At 43.2% G+C, this 23,209-nt stretch overlaps 1 protein-coding gene across 1 annotated transcript in view; it reads left to right on the forward strand.

Annotated features, from left to right (window-relative positions):
• Positions 1–399: 399 nt before the first annotated feature.
• The window catches only part of EIF3H (eukaryotic translation initiation factor 3 subunit H), a 95,560-nt gene continuing 72,750 nt past the window's right edge, over positions 400–23,209 (forward strand). The window contains exon 1 of the mRNA XM_004580690.3: positions 400–579. Within this exon, the coding sequence (XP_004580747.1) occupies positions 448–579 (132 nt within the window). The 5' untranslated portion in view covers positions 400–447. The remainder of the gene's footprint in view (positions 580–23,209) is intronic.

A 23,209-nucleotide genomic window follows, 5' to 3' on the forward strand; every position in this document is an offset into this window, starting at 1 on the left:
TATATACATATATACATATATACATATATATATACTGTTTATCAGTGAAGAGCATAGTACTTAAACATTAATTGAAATGTACTTAAAAATAAATCTGTTATGAATGGTATCATGATTATGCACATTTGGTAGTTTTCTCAGTATCCATGGAATGCATTGCGAATATAAGCAAGTACATAAACAAAACTTCTTGTGGAATTCTTAATATAAAGACCCCTAAAAGTTACAAACTAATAAAAAGAAACCGGGAAAAGAATGTCTCAGGGTAAACCGACAGCCCGTACACGCCGCACACGCGCTCAGTGTCCCCGCGGAGCGCAGGCGTGGTCTTCGCTCTTCGCCGCCAGTTCCGCCCCGAGAACGCTGCCCTTCGGATGACGTCACGCGGTCGCGACACTTCCGCTTCCGGAAACTCACGTTTCCTTTTCTTCCTGTCTGGCTCGAAAGATGGCGTCCCGCAAGGAAGGCACCGGTTCTGGCTCCACGTCTTCCAGCTCCGCCACCGGCGCTGGGGGCAAGGGCAAAGGCAAAGGCGGTTCTGGAGATTCGGCCGTGAAGCAAGTGCAGATCGATGGCTTGGTGAGTCCGAGTTCCGCAGGCCCGCGTGGGGCGCGCAGGTCCCAGCCCGGTCCGGCGAAACGTGTTTCCCGGCCGCCTTGCCGCTGGGTTCAGTGAGGCTGGGCTGTGGTTTCCCTGTAGTAGCCTCATCTTCCTCCTTCACTTGTTCAGGAGACTTTGTGGGCTTGTCCGTCTTGTGGCGCCAGAGTTAGGGGCTGAGTACACTAGGGGTGTGTGTAACAGGTTGTCGGGCGTCGTGACAAGTCTGGGAGAAGAGTTCTGGAGAAAGCCCTGCTGGGGCTGCAACAGGCGATGCGGATGCCGAGGGGGCTTTCGCACTCCGGGGTTCGGAAAGTGTTGCTTCGTGCTGGGGTCTGACAGCCGCACGCTCGCTGTCGGCACTCTGGAATCCACGGGTAGTTAGGCGCTTCACCTGAAACCACTGATTCGGAATCAACCCTCGTCTAGTTTACTCAGAACATTAGAAAACAGGGTCAAAGAGGCTGGCCTGAAATGTAATGGAGGTTCGTGAGCCAAGGTCTGAGCAGGGCAGAGGCAAATATAGAATCGTGAGAAATTACGTTTCTGCTTTTAAGAAGTATGAGGTTCCAGTGTAAACCAGCCTGCCTCCCTTACTGTTTAAAAAGCATTATCTGTTTTGATGTTTCTCTTCTTAGATTAGTGCAAAGCTTAGACGTTTGTAATAAGGAAGTATTTTTTAATTAACACGCACATTTTAAAGTTGTGGAGTCTGATAATTTTAATCCAAAAGGTGGTCTGATCTGTCTACATTAGCCAGCTGATTGAAAAGTTGTAGATTTATGGTGAGAGCTGGCGGGTGGTTCTTGCCACTGAGCAGTTGTCTGACTTGGGGCAAGCCGGCCTTTCCAAGCTCTGCTTGCTTCATCTTTCAGGTGGTGGTGTGAAGTAGGTTTGCCACATGGAGCTGTTTGGATTTGATGAAGGTGTTTATGTGGTGACCTGCAGAAGCCACTTGGGATTGTTTTGTGAATTCATTGGTTGGGTGAACGCACCTCTCTTACCAGATGTACCACTCACAGGTGAGCGGAATGGACACAGGAACTACCTTCATGATAACTCTCAGCTGTGTCTCACAGGAACCCAGAGGTTAGCGTCATTTTTAAGATTTATTTTACAGAGAGGAGTTACAGAGAGAGAAACATCTTCCTTCTTCTGATTAACTCTTTAGGTGGCTGCAAAGGCCAGAGTTGAGCTGAGTCAGTCTGAAGCCAGAAGTGTTTTCCGGGTCTCCCACATTGGTACAGGGTCCCAAGGTTTTAGGTCATTCTCTACTGCTTTCCCAGGCCTCTAGCAGGGAGCTGGATGGGAAGAGGGGCCACTGGGATCGGAACTGGTGCCGTTGTGGGATCCTGGAGCATGCAAGGTGAGGATTTTGGCTGTTAGGCTACCGCACCAGGCCCTCATTAATTCTTTTCCATTTGTAACCTTTCCTTCTCTTAACCTGTTTTCTCTTACCATTCTTACTTCCCAATGTGAAACGTTTCCTGTGTTGTTTTTAGCTCTCACTTTTTCCCTCTCTTGAAGTTAAAAGTAAAGACTGACTATAAACTGCACTGTTAGAATCTGTCACTACTATTCACCTGTAAGTTTGTAAAATGATTATAACATTAGTGAAGAACTGTGAAAAATACCATGTAAAATAAACCATAGTTTAAATAATCATTGAACTTGAGAAATAGGATTTCACTAATATCTTTGTGACTCTTCCGCCCCCCCCTTTTTTTAAAGATTTATTTATTTTTATTACAAAGTCAGATATACAGAGAGGAGGAGAGACAGAGAGGAAGATCTTCCGCCCGATGATTCACTCCTCAAGTGAGCTGCAACGGCCGGTGCTGTGCCGATCCGAAGCTGGGAACCAGGAGCCTCTTCCAGGTCTCCCAAACAGGTGCAGGGTCCCAAGGCTTTGGGCTGTCCTCGACTGCTTTCCCAGGCCGCAAGCTCCCTGCTGGATGGGAAAGTGGAGCTGTTGGGATTAGAACCAGCGCCCGTATGGGATCCCGGCGTGTTCCAGGCAAGGACTTTAGCCACTAGGCCACGGTGCTGGGCCCCTCTTTTCCCTTTTTGTTGGCTGGAGCTGGTCTGATCTGAAACCAGGAGCCAGAAGCTGCTTCTAGGTCTCTGCTGTGGATATGAGGGCCCAGGGACCTTGGTTGTCATTAGCGGGTCTTGGGATCCCTGTGTAGTAACTGGGACTTGAACTGGTGACCATATGAGATGCTGACATCACAGTTTCACCTTTCATGTAAATAAATGTGCTTGAAGTTAGGCATATATTATCTGTTGTCTTAAAATATCTATATCTTTGTTTTGAATGAAATGTGCAGTGTGGAAGGCCATGCCAGTTTGAGTTCCATTTCTGATCTGAGTCTCTGCTCATGGCCTGGGAAGGCAGTGGAGAGCGGCCCAAGGCGTGTGAAAGCCAGAAGCAGCTCCTTGTTCCCAGCCTTAGACAGACCAGTTCTGCCTGTTGTGGCCATTTGGGGAGTGAACCAGTACATGAAAGAACTGTATCTCTCTCCTCTCTCTCTGACTTCCAAATAAAAAGGAATAAATCCTAAAAAATAGGCGTGGTTACTAACTTTTGTTACCTTTTAAAGTTTATTTTTGCTTTTTGCATAGTTAACTTATTTAGCATCTTGTTAGTGGACGTGTCATGAACTGACTTATCATTAACTTGTCAGCCATCTCATTTTTCTGAGTTTTGTAACTAAGGCAGAGTGTGTTACTGATAAATGGAAAAATCAGAGTTACAGATACATTTTTGTCCTTGAGATGGTAGCTCAGATGTGATGTTTTGGACCATTTTGACCATTTTGGGTAATGTGAATGAATGAATGAATGAATGAATGAATATAATGTTGCGTAGAAATTTCCTTGCACGTGAATCGCGAGGAGACTAGGTTAGTGCCTTGTGGATAGTTTCAGGTGTTAGAAGAGAGTGCAGCGTGAGGATAGGAGACAGGCTAACTGTGAGCTTGTTCACACTTAATCTTTTCACTTACCAGTTTCTTTTCTGTAAGAAAAATCACTCAGGTTAATTGGGCAGTTAGTATTTGTGGCGTGCAGCAGGTGAACATGCGGTTAGATTTCAGGGTGAGATTTTCATCTGATGCTTCGAGATGAATGTCGTCTGCTTTACCTCAGATGCTTCCTCAGCTGTGGTGAGAGTGTGGCTGGAAGCACTCTGGGCTGAAATGAAGAATTCCAACTTGTAAGGGCCTGGTGGGGAGGGAGGTGGAGGATCTGCTGAGTCCTTGTAAACTCTGGCGTTGTGGGGCTTACCGAGTAGATGTGAGTCGTTAAATGCCCTGAAATGGAAGCTTTTGTTTGAAATTGTAGTCTCTTGTACAATATAGTTTGGTCTGTAATTTATTTTAATGTGTTGGCAACAGGAATTTATATGGCCCTTGGCTCGCTCTTTCTTTTTTCCAACTTGGGTAATAACTTTTACATGTGGGCGTTTTTCATTTGGATAATTGGAAGCCCTCAGTCACCAGAAATTTTATTTTTTAGACATTTTAGTTACGTCTTTCTGAGGTGTTTTAGTTTTCTGTTTAGTTAAAGGATGCTGGACGGTTGAAGTGCATCTTGATGAGTTAGTATTAAGAATGTAAGTTGTTGGCTCATGCTGGACAGTGGTTCTTTAGAGGCCCTTGGAGTATTTAGTCTGTTTTGTTCAGTGATAAATGTACTCTGTCACTGAATTTTAGGTACCTCGAGTAATCGTTTTAGGTCATTGCCTTTTTTGTTGTTAAATTTATTTATCCCTTAACTCCTTTCACTTCTAGCTTTTTATTTACTGTGGAGGAAAACCCAGTTAAGCGATCTTGTTAGGATTATGTTTAACTTGAGAGTTAAGTATACTCTTGAATGGGGATTAGATTAAGTATGCAATCTGGCAGTTGACTGCTTAGTTATACTTTTTGCTCAGCAAGTACGAAGTAATTCCTTCTGAATAAGCCTTAAAAAGTTGTTTTCCCGGCAGAAAAAGAGAACTTGTGTCTGCGTGTTCATGCTGATGCGCCTGCCACAGGTGGAACTGGCCTGTGCTGAAGCTGGGAGCTGGGAAGTCAGTTCAGGTGTTCTGCAGAAACGGCAGGAACCCAATCACAGAGCCACCTGTTGCTTCCCAGGGTCTGCGTTAGCGGGGAAGTGGAGTCAGGAACTGGAGCTTGGTGTTGAATCCAGGGATCAAGGTGAGCTGCAGGCATCTTCCTGCTAGGCCAAATGCCTGGTCCTAAGCGATTTGTTAGAAAAAGCAGCATTTGACATGTGTTATGTCTTAGCATCTTCTGCTGCCTTTGTAGTACTAATGTTAAATGCGTAATGATTCACCTTCTTGGAAGCTGAGTGACGTCAAAGAAAAAAAAGTTTTTCCTAGAACTTGTGCTCAAAGTAAATCTTGCCACCATTGGTTCATATCTGTTTTCTGTTATTTTAGCTCCCATATGATTATGGCTCCCAGTGTTGGGAACCAGAAGCTTTTTCCAGTTTCTCATGTGGGGCCGGGACCCAAGTGGCTGGGCCATCTGCTGCTTTCCCAGGTGTGTTAGGGAGCTGTGTCTGAAGTAGTGTAACTAAATTCTAATTTTTTGCTTAGTATTCAAGACTTTAGGAGTTGGGTGAGCATCTCCAGATATTTTAAGTCTTGGTGGTCTTGTTTTGGGTCTTCACTCGGTTCTAGCTCAGACTTAGAGGAGAAAGCCTCTGTAGAGCAGTAACCTTTGGAAAGAGTCTGCAAGTTCTTAACTTTTGTGGCCGGATTTTTTCACCCTTAGATGGTTCCTTAAGTAAAAGCTGCTTTTGTAGCACCTACTTGGAAACTTAGTTCCTTTTTTTCCTTTTTTTAAAGATTAACTTATGATTTTGTCTTTGCAATATTTACTATATGATAGTTGGCTATTTTATTTGGGAAGGCATGACATAATGTGCTTAAAGAAAAGATAAGTTTTTTGTTTTAAGTAAATTGATAATTATAGAAGATTTTTTAAAGGTTTATTTAATGTTCATTTGAAAGCAAATTACAGAGAAAGTGAGGTAGAAAGAGAGAGGGGAAGATCTTCCATTTGCTGGTTCAGTCCCGTAATGTCCACTGCTGTTAGAGCCAGGCTTGTTCCAGGTCTTCTGTGTGGGTGCAAGGGCCCAAATGGTTGGGCCATCATTCACTGCTTTCCCAGTGCAGTATTAGAGCTACATTGAAAGTGGAGTAGCTGGGATTCAAACTGGTACCCTTATGGGTATCGGGCACCACAGCTGGAGAATTGGCTTGCTAAGACGTGGTACTGTCTGCTGTAGAAGATAATTTTATAAAATGGTTATAAAAATTAGATTTAATAGTGATATTGTGTAGTTTACCTATTTATTGTATGATGACAGACTGCTCTTTTCTCAAATTGAAGGGCTGAGGGCCCTGTGCTGGCCTAGTGGCTGAAGTCCTTGCTTTCAATGTGCCAGGATCCCATATGGGCACCAATTCTAATCCCTGCAGCCCCACTTCCCATTCAGCTCCCTGCTTGTGGCCTGGGAAAGCAGTGGAGGACGGCCCAAAGCCTTGGAACCCTGCACCCATGTGGGAGACCCAAAAGAAGTTCCTGGCTCCTGGCTTTGTATCAGCTCAGCTGCAGCCATTGTGGTCACTTGGGGAGTGAACCATTGGACGGATCTTCCTCTCTGTCTCTCTTCCTCTGTGTCTCTGCTCCTCTCTGTGTATCTGACTTTCCAATAAAAATAAAATAAACCTTTAAAAAAAATTGAATAACGGCACATCTTTAAATATTGCAGAATAGAATGCTACAGTTTTGTTAATTTTGGTACCACGCTTAACGATATTAAGAAAAATTGGATTCAGGAAAAACAGTAGTAACTTAGTTTTAAACCAGTTATACTTTTCTTCTTGTTCCTTTAGTCTAAATACCAGTTGTCTTCTGGTGTAAAGTTTTAAGACTTTATTTTCCTCTAAAATGATGCCTGCGCTTTTTGCTGCACTTTTTGCTACACTTATTTCCCGCAGTTACTCATGGTGATGGTTGCTGATGCTTCGTTCCTCCTTACATTATACCTTTCCATATCCCTGTTCACAATCTCACAGCCAGTTTCTAAGTCACAGATACTGTGGCACAGCAAGATGTGCTAAAATAAAACAGTGTTAAAACCTGGAGAAAAAACAGGCCACAAAGAAGAAAGCTAGTCTTTTTTTTTTTTTTCAGGTTTATTTATTTTTTGTTGGAAAGGCAAATCAGATTAATGGAAAGGGGAGATAGAGAAAGATCTGTTCTGTTGGTTCACTCCCTAAAGTGGCTGCTACGGCTGGAGCTGATCTGATCTGAAGCCAGGAGCCAGGAGCCTCCAAATCTCCCATGTGGGTACAGGGTTCCAAAGCTTTGGGCCATCCTCTGCTGCCTTCCCAGGCCACCAGTAGGGAACTGGATTGGAAGTGGAGCAGCCGGGACATGAACTGGTGCTATGTGGAAACCCAGCACTTAATATGGTGAGCATTGAGCCTTTGTGCCGGGCTTGATAGCTTGTCATTTTTAAAGCCTCATTAACATGAACTTATGCTGTCCCTAAGATCTTGGAGAGACTTGTAGTGTTTTCTATGCTTTAATAAATACCTAGAATTAAAGTTAATGAATTAAAGGGTGGGCATGTTTTTAAGCTTGTGGGCAGATTGTGTTTCTGAAGAGTCATGTTGTACAGTGTAATATGGCGCCATGGCTCAGTGGCTAAAGTCCTCGCCTTGAACGCACCAGGATCTCATATGGGCGCTGGTTCTAGTCCCAGAAGCTCCACTTCCCATCCAGCTCCCTGCTTGTGGCCTGGGAAGGCAGTCGAGGACAGCCCAAAGCCTTGGGATTCTGCACCCTTGTGGGAGACCTGGAAGAAGTTCCTGGTTGCACTCACTTGGGGAGTGAATCATCGGACGGAAGACCTTCCTCTCTGTCTCTCCTCCTCTCTGTATATCTCACTTTGCAATAAAAATAAATAAATCTTTTAAAAAATAAATATAGTTTACTTTCCACTTGTGGGGTATTGGAGTGCTGCTTTTTGGCACCATCACTAACTGAATGTTAGGATTTTTAAAAATCTTAAAGTTAGCATTTTAAGAATGATTTTCAGTGTACTTCCTAGTATTCTTATTGCGGTGGTTTAACTGAGTGAATTTTTTCTGTGATACCAGTGTCTGACCATCTCATCTTTAAGTTTTTCTGTTATCTCCTTTATGTCTTTAGCACTTTTTTTTTAACTTTTAAATTTTATTTTCGATGTTGCTTATGTGGCTGAGGGGGCTGCACCCCCATGTGCACCTGCGCTTATGGAGGATAGGGTTGAGGTATGGAGGAAGGTGGATGGGAAAATGCTGCAGTCCTTTTTTGCTCCTGTGTCTAGGGCTCAGGGGAGCGGGTTTCTCCTTACTGTCAAACTACAGCAGCAGCCAGGGATGGGAAACAGTCATGTGATAATACCTCAGAGCCCAGTGTGGGAAGCGTGGTCTGCTACTTGAGTCGTTTGGATATTTCTGAGTCATCTGCTTCACTGTACCAGAGTTGTAATGAAATGTTGCCAAGGTCTGTTGGCTGCCTGCATCCACCTCAGTGCACCCACAGACCCTGCCACTTGCTGCAATGCTTAGCCAGCAGAGCCCTGGTCCTCATATGAACCGGGGGGCGTTTCGTCCTGACCCACTGTGGCCAGCGTGCTGTCCTGGCGCTTGTGTTTGACAGCTTGTGCTGCAGACTGGTCTAGCCTGGCCCGCCCCCCAGACGTGGTCCACATGTACGTCCATGGGTGTTGCAGGCCTGCCTGGCCTGGACTGTCCCCAGCCCCAACTCTTGCACTCACCAGTGGGAGCTGTGGCCTAGCAGGGAGTTCCCCTACTGGGCCAGCTCCTCGCTGTGGATCTTGTGTCTGCTGGTGGGTGCTGTGGCTTAATCTGCCATCAGTCCTGGCCTTTGCATGCGCTCTGGGTGCTATAGCCTGACAGCCTGGCTTCCCAGCCCAACCTTCTATGAGTATCTGTGAGTTCTGTGGTCCAGCCTGGTTCAGACCCGTCACCTCCTCTAGTTCTTACTGCAGACCAGAGGATGCTGCAAGCTTACAGAGATGAGCCTGCGAGTCCCCTCCAAAATCTGCCTCCAGATCTGGTTCTGTCGCGTTCTGATGGGTGCTGTAGCCCAGCCTGATATGGTCTACCCTCTGTCCCAGCAGTTGCAGGAGCCAGGCATGCCCTTTATGCACATCCCAGGTCTCCTGAGCGTGTGGATGCCTTGGGCTGACATCTGATCCCTCTAAACCAGCTGGTCTCAGCTCCCTTTCCTACCTGAGACTGCAGTTGCCTGGTCTGTAGAAGCTCCTAGAAATCACTCGTCACCTGTCAAACATTCCCGCAGCCACTGCCACTCCAACATGACCTCCTTCCTCTGGCAGCAGCATGGTGGGCCTGGGGCTGGGCTGATGTGTCCTGGCCCAGTGTCCCCCAGTTTGCCTGCATACCTTAAAAAAAAAAAAAAACTAGGCAGCTCTGCTGGCACACTGGTATAGTTAACACAGATTTGGCGGTAGCCAGGTCCAGGATGCCCACCAGCAATGGCTGCTTTTCTGCAGAAGTGTAAAACTTGCCTGGGTATAAGGCAGCCTAGGTAGTTGCCGACAGCTGAGTTATCTTCATAGTCCTTAAGGATTTCCCTGGATTGCCTGCTTATCAGTTTTTCTTGATTGTAACTGTAGAACTCAATATCTCTTTGAAAAATGAATACTCATTGCCTGATCATTATGTTCAAATTGGGCTTATTGGTAGCTCTTAAAAATAAATAAAGCTGAAATAGTTTCCTTTTGGAAAGAAGAAAACTTCGTATTTTACATTTTATAAAGAAATCATAACCTTCCATTGCATTCTGAAGGTCTTCCAGCAGAAAAAGATTGCTTATTACCTCATGGTTATAAAAGCCTTTTGATTTGTTCACGCTGTTTAATTAAACACAGCCATTATTCTGGGTAATTCGTGTGCATGAGCACAAATTGAGAGGAAAAAGTAGGTGATGAACGGAAAGTCTCATTGTCTTCCATTGTCTTGTAACTGTCTTTCCAAAGAGCCAGTGACATTCACTACGCTTTAAATTTTTTTCCCTCCTTTTCTGGACCTATTCTAGCAAGTCCTGCTCCCTGTTGGGCAGAAAAAATTTACAATTAAAATGCCCACAACCTTACCAAAAGACCCTTTAAAAAAATGTTCCACTTAAACTTTTTTGCCCATTTAGCGATACATTTATCTCTTTATGGTTTTCAGCAATACATATACCTACCCTTCCCCTCCCTTCCTCCTCTCATTTCCCCTCCTGCTATTTTTCCTCCATATTATCACAATAATATAGTCTCTTAGTACATATTACAAATTTTATAAGTGCAAGTTATTTTAATTTTGTTTGAATGGCAAACAGAGATCTTGTATCTGCTGGTTCGTTGCCCAGTGCCTGCAACAGCTGGGGCTGGGCTAGGCCGGGAGCTTGTTCCTTAGGCCAGGTCTTCTATGGTGTCAGATGACCACTCACCTGCTGGCTTTCAGGATAAACTAGCAGGAAGCTGGAATCAGAGTTGGAATGAGGACTCCCACTTGGTTGTGGGACTGCATCGAATGTGTTCCTTACCTGAAGACTTGTTAAGTGCTTACTTAGGCGTGGTCATGCTCCTGAGTAAACGTGTTAGGAACTGGAGAGTTCATAGCAGTTTTCAGTGTTTTTGTTTTGTGTGATAGGAAATTCATTTTACTCAGGTAAGCTTCTTTTTTAAGAACAAAGAATAAAGTGCTAGTCAGTGCTGGCCGTGCCAAAGTCGGTACCCGACAAGGAGTTCTTCATGTCCCACCTACGTGGCAGGGACCCGCCTGTATTTGAGTTACTGCTTTGCTTTTTCCCAGGGTTTGCATTAGCAGAAAGCTAGAATCAATAGTGGAGTTGGGACTTGAACCCAGGTACTTTGATATTAGATTGAGTACTCCAGGCTCATTTTAACTACCTTACCAAATGCACCTCCTCCTCAGCCTTTTTATCAGTCATTTTTACTTATTTATGTATTTATTTGTTTTTACATTTAAAAATTATTTTAGTATTTTATAATGCAGTTCTGTAGGCTGTAGGATTTCCCTTACCCTCTTCGCAGATCCCCCGCCCCCCACTGATTTCCCCTAAATCATTACAGAGGTATAGTCCTTCATAAACAGTCATAAGTCCATCATTCTGCTATTTAAGTGTGTCCTGACATTGTAGTATGGGTAGTAGCCCAGTGTCTATTGTCAAAACAGTTTCATTGGGAGTCCGTCTCTGATTTGGAGGTAGAGATGCATGCTGCATTGTATCTTCACATCTGGAAATGATAATTTCTATTACACAGTTAGTATACATCCCCTTAAATAAATGAAAGACCATAAAACAAAATCAAGAACAGAAAGAAAAATAGAAAGTTTACAGCAAATGAAGTTAAATAACATGCTACCGAATGACCAGTGTGTTGCTGAAGAAATGAAGAAGAAAATTTTTTTTCTTTTTTTTTTTTTAAGATTTATTTATTTTTTGTTGCGAAGTCAGATATACAGAGAGGAGGAGAGACAGAGAGGAAGATCTTCCGTCCGATGATTCACTCCCCAGGTGAGCTGCAACGGCTGGTGCTGCACTGATCCGATGCTGGGAACCAGGAACCTCTTCCAGGTCCCCACACGGGTGCAGGAGCCCAAAGCATTGGGCCGTCCTCGACTGCCTTCCCGGGCCACAAGCTCCCTGCTGGATGGGAAGTGGAGCTGTTGGGATTAGAACCAGCGCCCATATGGGATCCCGAGGCATTCAAGACGAGGACTTTAGCCACTAGGCCACGGTGTTGGGCCCTGAAGAAGAAAATTAAACCTTCTTGAAGAAAATGATGCTATTATGTGACCAATGAGTTAGTCAGGAAATAAGAAAAAGAGAACTTCTGAATGAATGAAAAGTTCAAAACCCCTGAGATGTAGCACGAATGCTATTGAAAGGGCTGTCGATCCTGTATTTTGCATGAGGTTTGCCTTAATCGGAGAAAACATGATATTTATCCTTTTGAGTAACTTCTTTCCCTGAGCCATAATGATCTCTAGTTGGGACCATTTGGTTGTAGATGGTAGAATTTCATTCGTTTTAGTGGTTGAGTAGTATTCCATGGAGTAGATGTACCACAGATTGTTTACCCTCTCCCTCCTTGGATGGGCATCTGGGCTGTTTCCATGTCTTCACTATTGTAGATTGTGCTGCTGTGAATATAGGGTTACAGATCCCTTTCTCCTTTCCTTTGGATACATTTCCAGAAGTGGGAAAGGTGGGTCATACAGCAGATCAGTTCTGATCTCTCTTAGCACAGTCCATACTGACTTTCACAGTGGTTTTACTAGCCTCCACTCTAACCAGCAGTGGAAGAGGATACTTTCCTCTACACCTCCATGCCTGATGGTATTCGCAGAGTTCTGAATGTAGGCCGATCTCACTGGAGTTAGGTGGAACCTCAGTGTGGTTTTCATTGTGTTTCCCTGATGGCTTAGGAGCCTGAGCATTTTTTCATGTCTGTTAGCTATTTGAATTTGTTCTTTTGAAAAATGCCTGTTCACTTTCTTCACCCATCTCTTCATAGGGTTGTTTGTTTTACTGTCACTGAGTTTTTGAAGTTCTTTATAAATCCTGGTTATAACATATATCTGTTATATATAGTGAGCAAAGATTTTCTCCCATTCTGTTGATTGCTTCTTCGCTTTGTTGATCGTCTCTTGCTGTACGGAAGCTCTCGGCTTGATGTAGTCCTATTTGTTTGTTTTGGCTTTGACTGCCTGTGCTTTTGGTTTAACTGTTTCCCAATTCCTATATCTTGGAGAGTGCTTGCTATGTTTTCTTCAATAGTTTTTTGATTTCTGGGTGCAGATTGAGGTCCTCAATCCATTTAGAGCTGATTTTTTTCGACAGTGACAGGTCGGGCTCTTGCTTCTTGCTTTTGCAGGCTGCTGTGCAGTTGTGCTGACTGCATTTATTGAAGAGACCAGACTTTTGCCCTGGTTCACTTTTCTGTTCCCTTTTTGAAGATGAGTTGGCTGTACACGTGTGGGCTTCCTTCTGGGCTTTCTGTTCTGTTCCAGTGATCTTCTCTGTTTCTGTACCAGTACCAGACTGTTGTGATGACCGCTGCCCTGTAATGTGATTCCTCCAGCTTGATTTTTATTCTTGAGGATAGCTTTGGCTAATCTTGGACTGTTGTGTTTCCAGATGAACTTGAGTATCATCTTTTCTATTTCTTAGAGGATTGTTGTTAGGATTTTGGTTAGGGTCATGTTAAATCTGTACTTGTTTCATTTTAGGAAAATTATGTTCCAGCTACACATGGAAACGTTTGTGATTGGTTATGTATATTTAGTAGGTAAAATAGAAATTTATAAATTAAACATCCTTGTCAGTCAACCTTAAATTACAGTGACCTTTTTTATGCATTTGGTTAGATCATTTTTCTTTCTTATTTTTAGGAGATTTATTTTTATTTGACCCTGCTTTTACAGGGCTAGGAAAGAGAGGGAGAGAAGGTCCTCCTTCGGTTGGTTCATTCCCCCATGGCCACAATATCCATAGCTGAGCTCTCCGGAGGCTGGAGCTCAGCCTTGCATGTGGTCGTAGGGGCTGAAGGCCTTGGACCATCCTTTGCTGCCTTCCAAGGCCACAAACACAAAGCTGGATCGGAAGTGGGGCAGCTGGGACACACACTGATGCTCATACAGGGTGCTGGTGCCACAGGGTGGAGGATTAGCTTAGTGCGTCACTGCATGACTAGCTTCATGCCCACACACAGGACTAATTTTTATGAGAACAGTGTCATTCCTTGATTTTTTTCGAGACTTCATTGCTGTTCTCCATTGTTCCAATAAGTACTAGTTGATTCAACTTTAAAAATAAAGACCATCAATGAGTGTTAAATCTAAGAGAATAATAGTGAAATAGACCTTTTAAAACTGAAACATTACAGAAGTAATATTGATTAAGTATATTGGAGCATTGTAACTAATCCCATGTGTGTCAGGAGCAAAATAATTTTTTTCCTCCATTGACGTTACTTAAATTTCTTTCACATCAAAACTTAACAGCAATGATTTAAATCCCATTTATTGTTTGACTCAGCCAGTTATGAAATGGAACTCCTATCCCAATTGAGTCATAAAATGTGTTAAATTTAAGACTAATGCAACTTTCTGTTTTTTGAATTTATACTTTGGCAGTAACTACCTTCTTTCTTCCATGTTATAAAAAATGATCTAGGCTTAACCAAATAAGAAAACTGCCAAGTTCACAGATAGAAGCTAGAAATAAGTGAAAGGTTAGGTATTGACTTTACAGAATATGCTAAGGGGAGATTTTGTGGCATTACCGTTTCTTTGAGAATAACATTCTTTTACAGTAATAACTCTTTGTGACGATGATTGATGTGAGAAATTCAGGCTGTTAGCCCTACCTCCCTGGAATAAAGCCAGCCAGAAATTTTGTTTCCTGCCCTACTTATTTTTCAACTGCCCGACTCTTGGTGCAATTCAAACTTTGCCTTTATATTTTTAGACATGGACCTTGTTTTTATTTATAGTTAGGATGATGTCTTAAAGGAAAATTTCATCTACATATATACAGAATATTTTGGGTAACTCAGTGTAATTACTGTCTTGATTTTAATGCATATTTAAAGTCCTGAAACCTTGGGTGTTTTTGTTAAAAGAGATAGCTCCAGGTCCAGATGACTGGTAACACTTAGCAAAAATGGAAGTTTGATGTCAGACAGTTCATTAAGACCTCCCCCCTTTTTTAAAATTGTTTTTTGAGAGGCAAAGACAATCGCTTCTTGGCCTTTTAGCTAAGATCAAGTGTAACAGGCAGAGAGAAAGAAAATGGTCCCCGTTTGCTGATTCATTTCCCAGATAACTAACAGTTGGGGCAGAGGCCTGGCGCTGGAATCATCTGAGTCTGCTAGGTAGTCTCCTGAGTCCTTGTGCCATGTCAGCACCGCCTAGCGTCTGCATTAGCAGGAATCTGGAACCTGGGGCCTGAGCTGAGAAATGTGGGCTCTCAGCTGGTATGTTAACCTCTAGGCTAAATGCGTGTCTCAGATGATTTTTAATGTTCTGACTTGCATCTTAGTAGGCTGAGCACAAGTCTGGAGATTGTAAGCATTTTGAGGTGACAGATGTCAATGCCATGAGGGAATTTGTCAAATTTTAATCACTCATTGACTAGACACTGGATACCTAGCAGAATAAGAATTGGTAAGGTATAATGTTCAGTCGTTTTCATCTACTTGAAAGGCTGAGTGACAGGAGGAGAAAGGAAGAGAATCATCCACCTTTTAGTTAACTCCCAAAATGTGTGCAACAGTTGGAGCTGGGCCAGGCTGAAGCCAGGAGCCCATAATGCTGTCTCGGTTTCCCAGGGGGTAGCAGGTCTCCAAGCATTTGAGCCAGCATGCATTGGCAGAACCTGGATTGAAAGAGTAGCAGGACTGGCACTGGTGCTCCGATGTGGTATGTGAGTGTCCCAAAGGGAGGCGTTTCCTGAGAGAAGTGTTCACTGTGATAATGGTAACCAGGTCTGGGGGCAGGCCTGATGGAGGTATTGAGGGGTTAACCCAGCTAGGCCACAGCCCCTGTTGGTATGTGTTAAGGCTGGAGCTGTGGTGGGCTGGTCTGGGCTAGGCTGGGCTAGGCTGGGCTAGGCTGCAGCTCTCATTGGTTCACGTGAAAGATAGGACTGGAAGGAGAACTGAGCAGGTAGCTGCAGGAGACGGTGCAGGAGATGGACTGAACTGACCCTGCACTGGCTGGTGCACGTAAGAGTCAAGTCTGAAGTCACCCCAAGCATGGTTTCCTGGACTACTCTCCAGCTAGATTGCTGGACTGGAACCCTGAGCACAAGGTTGCATGTGGTGCAACCTTGGAGTGCATGTATCAGAATGGAGCCTCTGCAGTTGCTGATGCTTGTGCAGTGGACAGCATGTGGGGATGCACATAGGGTCCTGAGTCAGCTCATCTAGGCTAGCAGAGAATTTCTAGTGTCTCCCATCAGGATGGAAGGCACAACAGATTGGACCGCTCTCCTGGCCAAGTTCTTTAGCAAGTAGAGGGTCTGTGGGTGCACTAAGGTGGACTTGGTTAGCCAGTAGAACTTGGAAACATTTCATTGTAACCCTGGTGCAATGAAGTCGATGACTGTCAGAACTATCCAAACCACTCCAATAATATCCGCAGAACATTCATCCCCACATGGGGGTCTCTAGGGTGTTGCAACATGACTGTGTTGCTCCCTCTCAACTGTGTAAACAATACTAAAAATAAAATAAATGAGAAAAATCTTTCTCTTACGTTTTTATCATTATTTGAGATCTTTAGAGTTAAAAACAAATGAAACTTAATAGATTTAGGAAAGAATTGCTTTTCTATGCTGCTGTTAATTGTGAGATTATGTACCTGCACATATGTAGTGAATTTTTATTAAGTTTTAAACTTTGAAGCTTTTGGTAGCCATGGGCCTCTGGGAACTCAGTGAATGAAATTTGCAGGAAAATGCTTAACGATGTAGAGAAAAAACAGGGGAGAGGAATTTATGGGTTTCGTAGATCTCTTCAAGTACATGTGTGGTTTTCATGTTTGAGTGCTTGCTTAGTTTGTGTAACTTACGAAATATACTTTGAGTGTTGGGTAGCATAGGTGTCTTTCTGGGGTTGGGAGGAAGTAAATGTTTTATAAAAACAAGTTCTTTTAGAAACTAAAATTAACTTTTGCGTTTCTGTGCCTTGCTTTTTAAATATTATTTTTTATTTTGAATTTTATGGTTCAACTCCATAGGGTCTGGGATTTCTCCCTGGGTAACCTCAATTTCCAGACACTTCAATGTAGCAGAAAAAAAATTAGCTGCAACACTTTTTCATTTAGAACAAAGTACAGTTTGTTTTTGATGACCTAGGCTTATGTACAAGTTAATATTATGTGTATTTTACATTATAGACAATGTAAGGATATAGTGGTGATTCTTAACCTAGTTCCTGGGACTTCGTAGGATTTCACGGTATATTGGAATTCTGAAACTGAATTCATAGATGGATTAATTAATTCCTTATCAGACTTTAAAAATCTTTTCTTGGGCCAGCATGGTAGCACAGGGATCCCGTATGGGCGCCAGTTCTATTCCCAGTGGCTCCACTCCCATCCAGGTCCCTGTGTGTTCAAGGCAAGGACTTTAGCCACTATGCTATCGAGCCAGGCCCAGTAAAGTCCATTTTCAATAAAAAGTTTGAGTTTCAGGGACTAGACGATTGTGTAATTGATACATACAGTTCAGACCTTGGAGTCCAGGTTCCGTCTAGTCTGTATTCTTGCGCTTGTCCTAGCTCCAGGCAGGCTTTCCAGAATTTCATATAAATGAAATCACTAAGTACATAGCATCTGGTGCCATAAATATTCTGAGAAGTGTGGATAGAGTGTGATGCTTAACTCTGAGATAGGAGCTTCTTGAAAGTAAATGCATTTACTCTAGTTTTAGATTTAGTTTTTTTTTATTATTAATTATTTTGCATTATGTGACAGTTTCATAGGCTCTGGGAACCCCCCCACCCCTCCCCACGCCCCTCCCCCCTGGTGGATTCCTCCACCTTGATGCAGTATTACAGTTCAAATTCAATCAAGATTCTTTCCTTGCAAACGTATACCAAGCATAGAGTCCAGCTACTTATTGTCCAGATGGGTTGAACAGTTTCTTGGGGAGACCATTTCTGGTCCGAAGTTAGAGCTGGTAGAATATCATCCCAGTCAATTAAGATTTAGTTCTGTATTCCCAGGGTTGTGCTATGGGCTGGCCTGGAGAAGCCAGTGAGTAAATATATAATTGAATGAATTAGCAAATAAATGAAAGAAATTAAGGAGAAGCAGCCTGATCTGTGCAAAATGTTCCATGATTGCCATGGTTACTGGTCTAACTAATCAAAAAGCATGTTATTTTGGCGGTTGTAAAATGTTCGCTGGTATTGTTAGTAAATGAAGTGGGTTTGTTGCCTTCTATAAGCACACAAAATCTGGATCTGTCTGTGGCTTTGCTCTTTTAAGAAAAGTTTATAAAGTAGTAGCTGGTGAACATGAGGATGGATGAAAACCAGCTCTGTCTCTGGTCAGGTGTCTGAGGAGAGTTTCATGGAGTCAGGAAGTAGAAGTCCGGTTACAGATACGTTGTCCTGGCAACTTCTGAGTGTTGGAGCCCACAGCAGGACCAGGCTTAAGTCAGTAGGTGGTGTCCTTGCTTTCTGAAGCCTCTGCTATTGTGTTTCTGCTGCACTAGTTTTTGCTTGCGAGGGTTTTGTCCATGCAAGGGTACAGCTATCAGGCTGAGTCCTAGTCCTTCTTGTGCAAAGGTGGGCAGCTACTCAGTTTCAATCTGATGTAGGCCGAACAGTGGCGGATACTTGACCTAATGATCAACTTCGGAACTAATGATTTGGTTGCCTGGGTTTAGGAACTGACAGTGCCTGGTAAAGAACTGAGCAGAGGTTTTCAGGACTTGAGGAGCAAACAGGACTTTGGAGCTTTGTGAGTGTCAGGAGAAGACTCCATTAAAGGGGCCACAAAATCTAATTGCAGTATAGAACTGATAATGTTTGAGATTTTTATTAGAGAAGTCTTAGAGATTCTTAGAGATTTCTGAGGAATAAAGGATTTTATCCATCCTCAGTGCTTTACAATTATAGGCTTATTGACTTGTAAGTAATTCATTGGATGATTTAGATTGATGTTTATATTTTATCCTGTAATATTTACAATAATTCTGTCTTAGAAGTTAAGTCCTTTATTGGCTTTGGACTTGGGCAAAGTTAGGTTTTATTCTTTTTAAGGCCAGACACTTTTCCAATAGTATTGTGCTCAAACAGTGTATACCGAATGGTAAACATTAGTAGTAAAAAGTATTCAGTTAAGGTAGTTTCTACAGAGAGAACATCTTTCAGGGTGGTGGCAGTCCTCCGAAATTTGGGAGACTTGCCTGCTGAGAGCAGACCTTAGAGCGAAGAAGGTAGAGTGGGCTCCGAGACCCCTAATGGGACAGAATGTTTGCAGGTGTAGAATTGGGTAATAATAGATTTCTACTGGCCTGTTGGTTTCTATCCCCTGAGGAATAATTGGTGGAAGAATCCTCATTTCCTCTCAAATTTATAGGTTTAAGAAACCTAGTCACTACTATTATTTTTTAAGGAAAGGGTTTTCTTTTTATTTTTTAAAGATTTATTTATTTTTATTGAAAAGTCAGATATACAGAAAGGAGGAAAGACAGAAAGGAAGTTCTTCCAGCTGATTCACTCCCCAAGTGGCCGCAATGGCTGGAGCTGCGCTGATCTGAAGCCTCTTCCGGGGCTCGCTCCCATTTAGGTGTAGGGTCGCAAGGCCTTGGGCCATCCTCAGCTGCTTTCCCAGGCCATAAGCAGAGGGCTAGATGGGAAGCAGGACCGCCAGGATTAGAACTGGAACTCTTATGGGATCCGGGCACATGCAAGGTGAGAACTTTAGCCACTAGGCTACTGTGCCGGGCCCGCTAGTTTGATTTTTGTGCAATACATGTGGTTCTGAGGAGCACTTGAGGTCCTCTTATTGAGCAATATTTATGATTTTTATTAATAAAATGTTAATTTTGAATATGTATTTCTTATGGTCCTCATTTTTCAGCAACTCTAGTTTTAACACAGGAAAGAAAACTTGTGATTTAATTGGCAACATGCGTTCAATTGCTTGAGGACATACAATAAAACAAAACCAAAGGAAGATTGGGCCTTCTTGCTTTATTAAACACTGGCATTAGTAGGATGTTAGAATCATTGGAGAACCTAGAAGCAGATCAGAAAGAAACGAGAACTCCTAAATCCAGTGGAAACCCCACCCAGATTTTTTAACTGACTTCCAGGGAGTTTGTTCAGATGGTGATATCGCAGCACACTTCACGAAGTTCAGAGAGGTACAGAGCTGAAAGAGAAGTAGGGTGGTGTGAAAATTTTGAAGTCTGTGCATAATTTCTAGTTGCATCCACTTTGTTGCAAAAGACAGGGTTTTTTTTCTTTTTTTTGGCGAGTAGTGGTCTATAGTGTGTCTATACCACATTTTCCTTTTTAAAAAATTTTTTGGGTCAGATGGGCTTTAACAATTAAAAAATTTGGGCCCGGCGGCATGGCCTAGCGGCTAAAGTCCTCGCCTTGAACGCCCCAGGATCCCATAATGGCGCCGGTTCTAATCCCAGCAGCTCCACTTCCCATCCAGCTCCCTGCTTGTGGCCTGGGAAAGCAATCGAGGACAGCCCAAAGCATTAGCACCCTGCAGCCGTGTGGGAGACCCGGAAGAGGTTCCAGGTTCCTGGCTTCGGATTGGCGCAACACCTACCGACTGTTGCACTCATTTGGGGAGTGAATTAATCATCGGACGAAATTTTCCTCTCTGTCTCTCCTCCTCTCTGTATATCTGGCTTTGTAATAAAAATAAATAAATCTTTAAAAACAAACAGTTAAAAATTTGCTGACGTTTTATTTGAACGAAATTGCAAAGAAGGAGAGAGACATCCATCTTTGTGTCTGCTGGTTCACTCCCCAAGTGGCTGGCTAGAACAGCCAAAGCTCCGCCGACCTGAAGCCAGGAGCCAGGAGCTGCTTCTGGCTCTCAAATACAGATGCAGGAGACGGCTTGAGTCGTTCTCTGCTGCTTTCCAAGATGATAAGCAGGGAACTGAATTGGAGGTGGAGCAGCTGGAACTCACACCTGTGCACACATGAGATTCCAGTGCTAAAGGCAGAAGCTTAACCTACTATGCCATGGCAATGTCCCTAAATTTTCTTTGTGAGTCATCTGTTGATGGGCTTCTGGGTTGATTCCATATCTTAGCTATTGTGTATTGAGTTGCTGTATAAAAGTGGAAGTACAAAAAATTTGTAAGTTTAATTCCTTTCGAGTAAATTCCCAGGAGTAGGTCATGGTAAACCTCATTTCAGATTTCTGAGGAATCTGCATACTGTCTTCCATATGATAATACTTGCAAGATTACCTTGGTATCTTTGTGTACCATGGGAAAATAATATAACTGCATTCACAGGCTGGTTGTAAGGATTAAATGACTGCTTGCTTTTAAGGCATACTTACTGGAGTGTTTAGGAAATCATGCTTAAGTGCCGTTCTGTTCTTAGTAGAGTTTTTAAAATAATTTTTAAAAGGTTTACTTATTTTATTGGAAAATCAGATATACAGAGAAGAGGAGAGACGGAGGGGAATGTCATCCATCAGCTGATTCACTCCCCAAGTGACCGCAACGGTAGGTGCTGTGCCGATCCAGAAGCCAGGAACCAGGAACCTCTTCCAGGTCTCCCACGCGGGTACAGGGTCACAAGGCCTCGGGTCATCCTTGACTGCTTTCCCAGGCCACAAGCAGGGAGCTGGAAGGGAAGTGGAGTGGCCAGGACATGAATGGGTACCCATATGGGATCCAGGTGCATACAAGGCAGGACTTCAGCCACTAGGCTACCATGCCAGGCCCTTTATCAGGTATTTTTCCAGATCTTTTATGAGCCAGTACTTGAGCTGGGTGTTGAGGACTTGGTCAGTGAAACATCTTTTCTTTTTCATGAGATTTTTTTAAAAGATGTGACACCTCGCAGAACCTAGATTGTCCCACAGAGACTGCTAATCCGTAAAACACATGTGTTTATACACAGACACACAGAGATTCTTGGCAGATTCTTGGTTATCTAGATAGGATAGAGAAAGTATGTATATCCGTTTTTTTTGTTTAAAACTAGGGGGAAAAATCTTACTTTGGAATGACACAGAGACCATGGAATTTGGGACATACTAAGTTCTGTTCTGTGTTCCGTCTCCTGAGTGCCTACAGCATCCAGGTGTGGGTAAGCATCTCAGAGCCCCGGACCTAGATTGGGCATCCAGCATGGATGCTGGAGATTTCAACCACCCGAGCCATGTGGGCTGACTCCCAAGGTGTGCGTTAGCAGTAGGCTGGTTTGGAGGGTGGAGCCAGAGTAAGGACCCAGGCCGGTGGATATGGGATGTGGGCTTTCCAAGTGGCAAACTAACTTTTGCAGCAAGCGTTGTACCCATCTACATTATAATTTGGAATAAAGAATTGAGACTTTAATGTGTCTCCAAGAAATAGAAGACCATAAAATGTCAAAATGAAGAATGAGTCAACTTACTTTCAGTGATAATGTTTTTCTCAGTGCTTTATTTCACCAGATATTAAAATGGCAAGGTTATACATTTTAGAGTTGGAAATGACTTAAGTAATCTAGCCTCTCTTTTGGCTTTTTTTTTTGGTGGGGGGGCAGCCTTGAATGTCAGAGTGTCTTTACAGTTGACGTCTTTCCTGAAACTGCCACTCGTGGCCTCAGGCTTGCCTTTCACAGTGAGTCTGATGATGCCTCTGAAGACTTTACAGTTTTCCTATCTATTAATATTTGTGTTTATTGTTTGTGACAGGTAATCAAACCACTGGGCTTTACCCTCAGTGGTTGGGTCCTGTCAGTAATTTGTTCTTAGGTCGTTGTTATGAAATGAATATAGGGCCCTGTGCAGTAGCCTGGTGGCTAACTCCTTGCTTTGCAACTGCTGGAATTCTGTGTGGGTGTCGGTTTGTGTCCCAGCTGCTCTACTGTCCATTCAGCTCCCTGCTTGATGTCTGGGAAAGCAGTTGATGACAGCCCACAGACTTGGGACCCTGTTCCTGTATGGTAGACCTGGAAGAGGCTCCAGGCTCCTGGCTCAAGCTTGGCTCCCTTCTGGCTGTTGCGGCCACCTGGGTAGTGAACCAGTGTACAGAAGAGATTTCTCTCTCTTTCTCCTTCTCTCTGTAAATCTGACTTTCCAATAACAAATAAATAAATCTTTTTATTTAAAAAGAGGAATGTTAATAGTCCAGTGATACTTAAAAGGGTGAGATAAATGTCTGTTTCAGATGGCAGTAACTTATATTGAAATAAGTATAATAATGTTTTCTCTTTGTTCTGATTGAAATTGTATAAGGATATTTTGACCTGGCTTTTTTGTGAAACTGTGCCAAAATAATGACTCCAATATAAGGTTAACTACTCAGGAATCTAGGTTATCTATGCAAGCTGGCAGAAGTGTTTGGAATAACTCATCAGTTTGGTGTATCATTACTGAAGTATTTTGCATATCTCATTTTTAATAATATCAATCATGCTATTAGGTGTTGGGCTGTTTTACAAATTAGAAGATTAAAACTTTGGAAGATTGCATAGCTTTCTGAGGAGTGTTGCTAGTAGATGCTGGAGCTCGGCTCATACCCTTTCTTACAGTGGAGAGATGTTTCCTCCAGGAATGTTAGGGTTTGTGTTGTGGTGCAAGTAAAGCTGCTGTGTGCATTCCTGGCATTTCATATGGGCATCAGCCTCATGTCGTGGTTGCTGCGTTTCCAGTCCAGTTCCCTGGTATCTGGGAAAAGCAGCAGAGGGTGCCCCAAGAGTTTGAGAGATTCTGGTGCGCGTGTGGGAGACCCAGATGAATCTCTGGCTCCTGGCTTTAACTTGGTTCAGGTCT

This window comes from Ochotona princeps, chromosome 9 (genome assembly GCF_030435755.1).
Source record: "Ochotona princeps isolate mOchPri1 chromosome 9, mOchPri1.hap1, whole genome shotgun sequence".
In the NCBI taxonomy this organism is placed as follows: Eukaryota; Metazoa; Chordata; class Mammalia; order Lagomorpha; family Ochotonidae; genus Ochotona; species Ochotona princeps.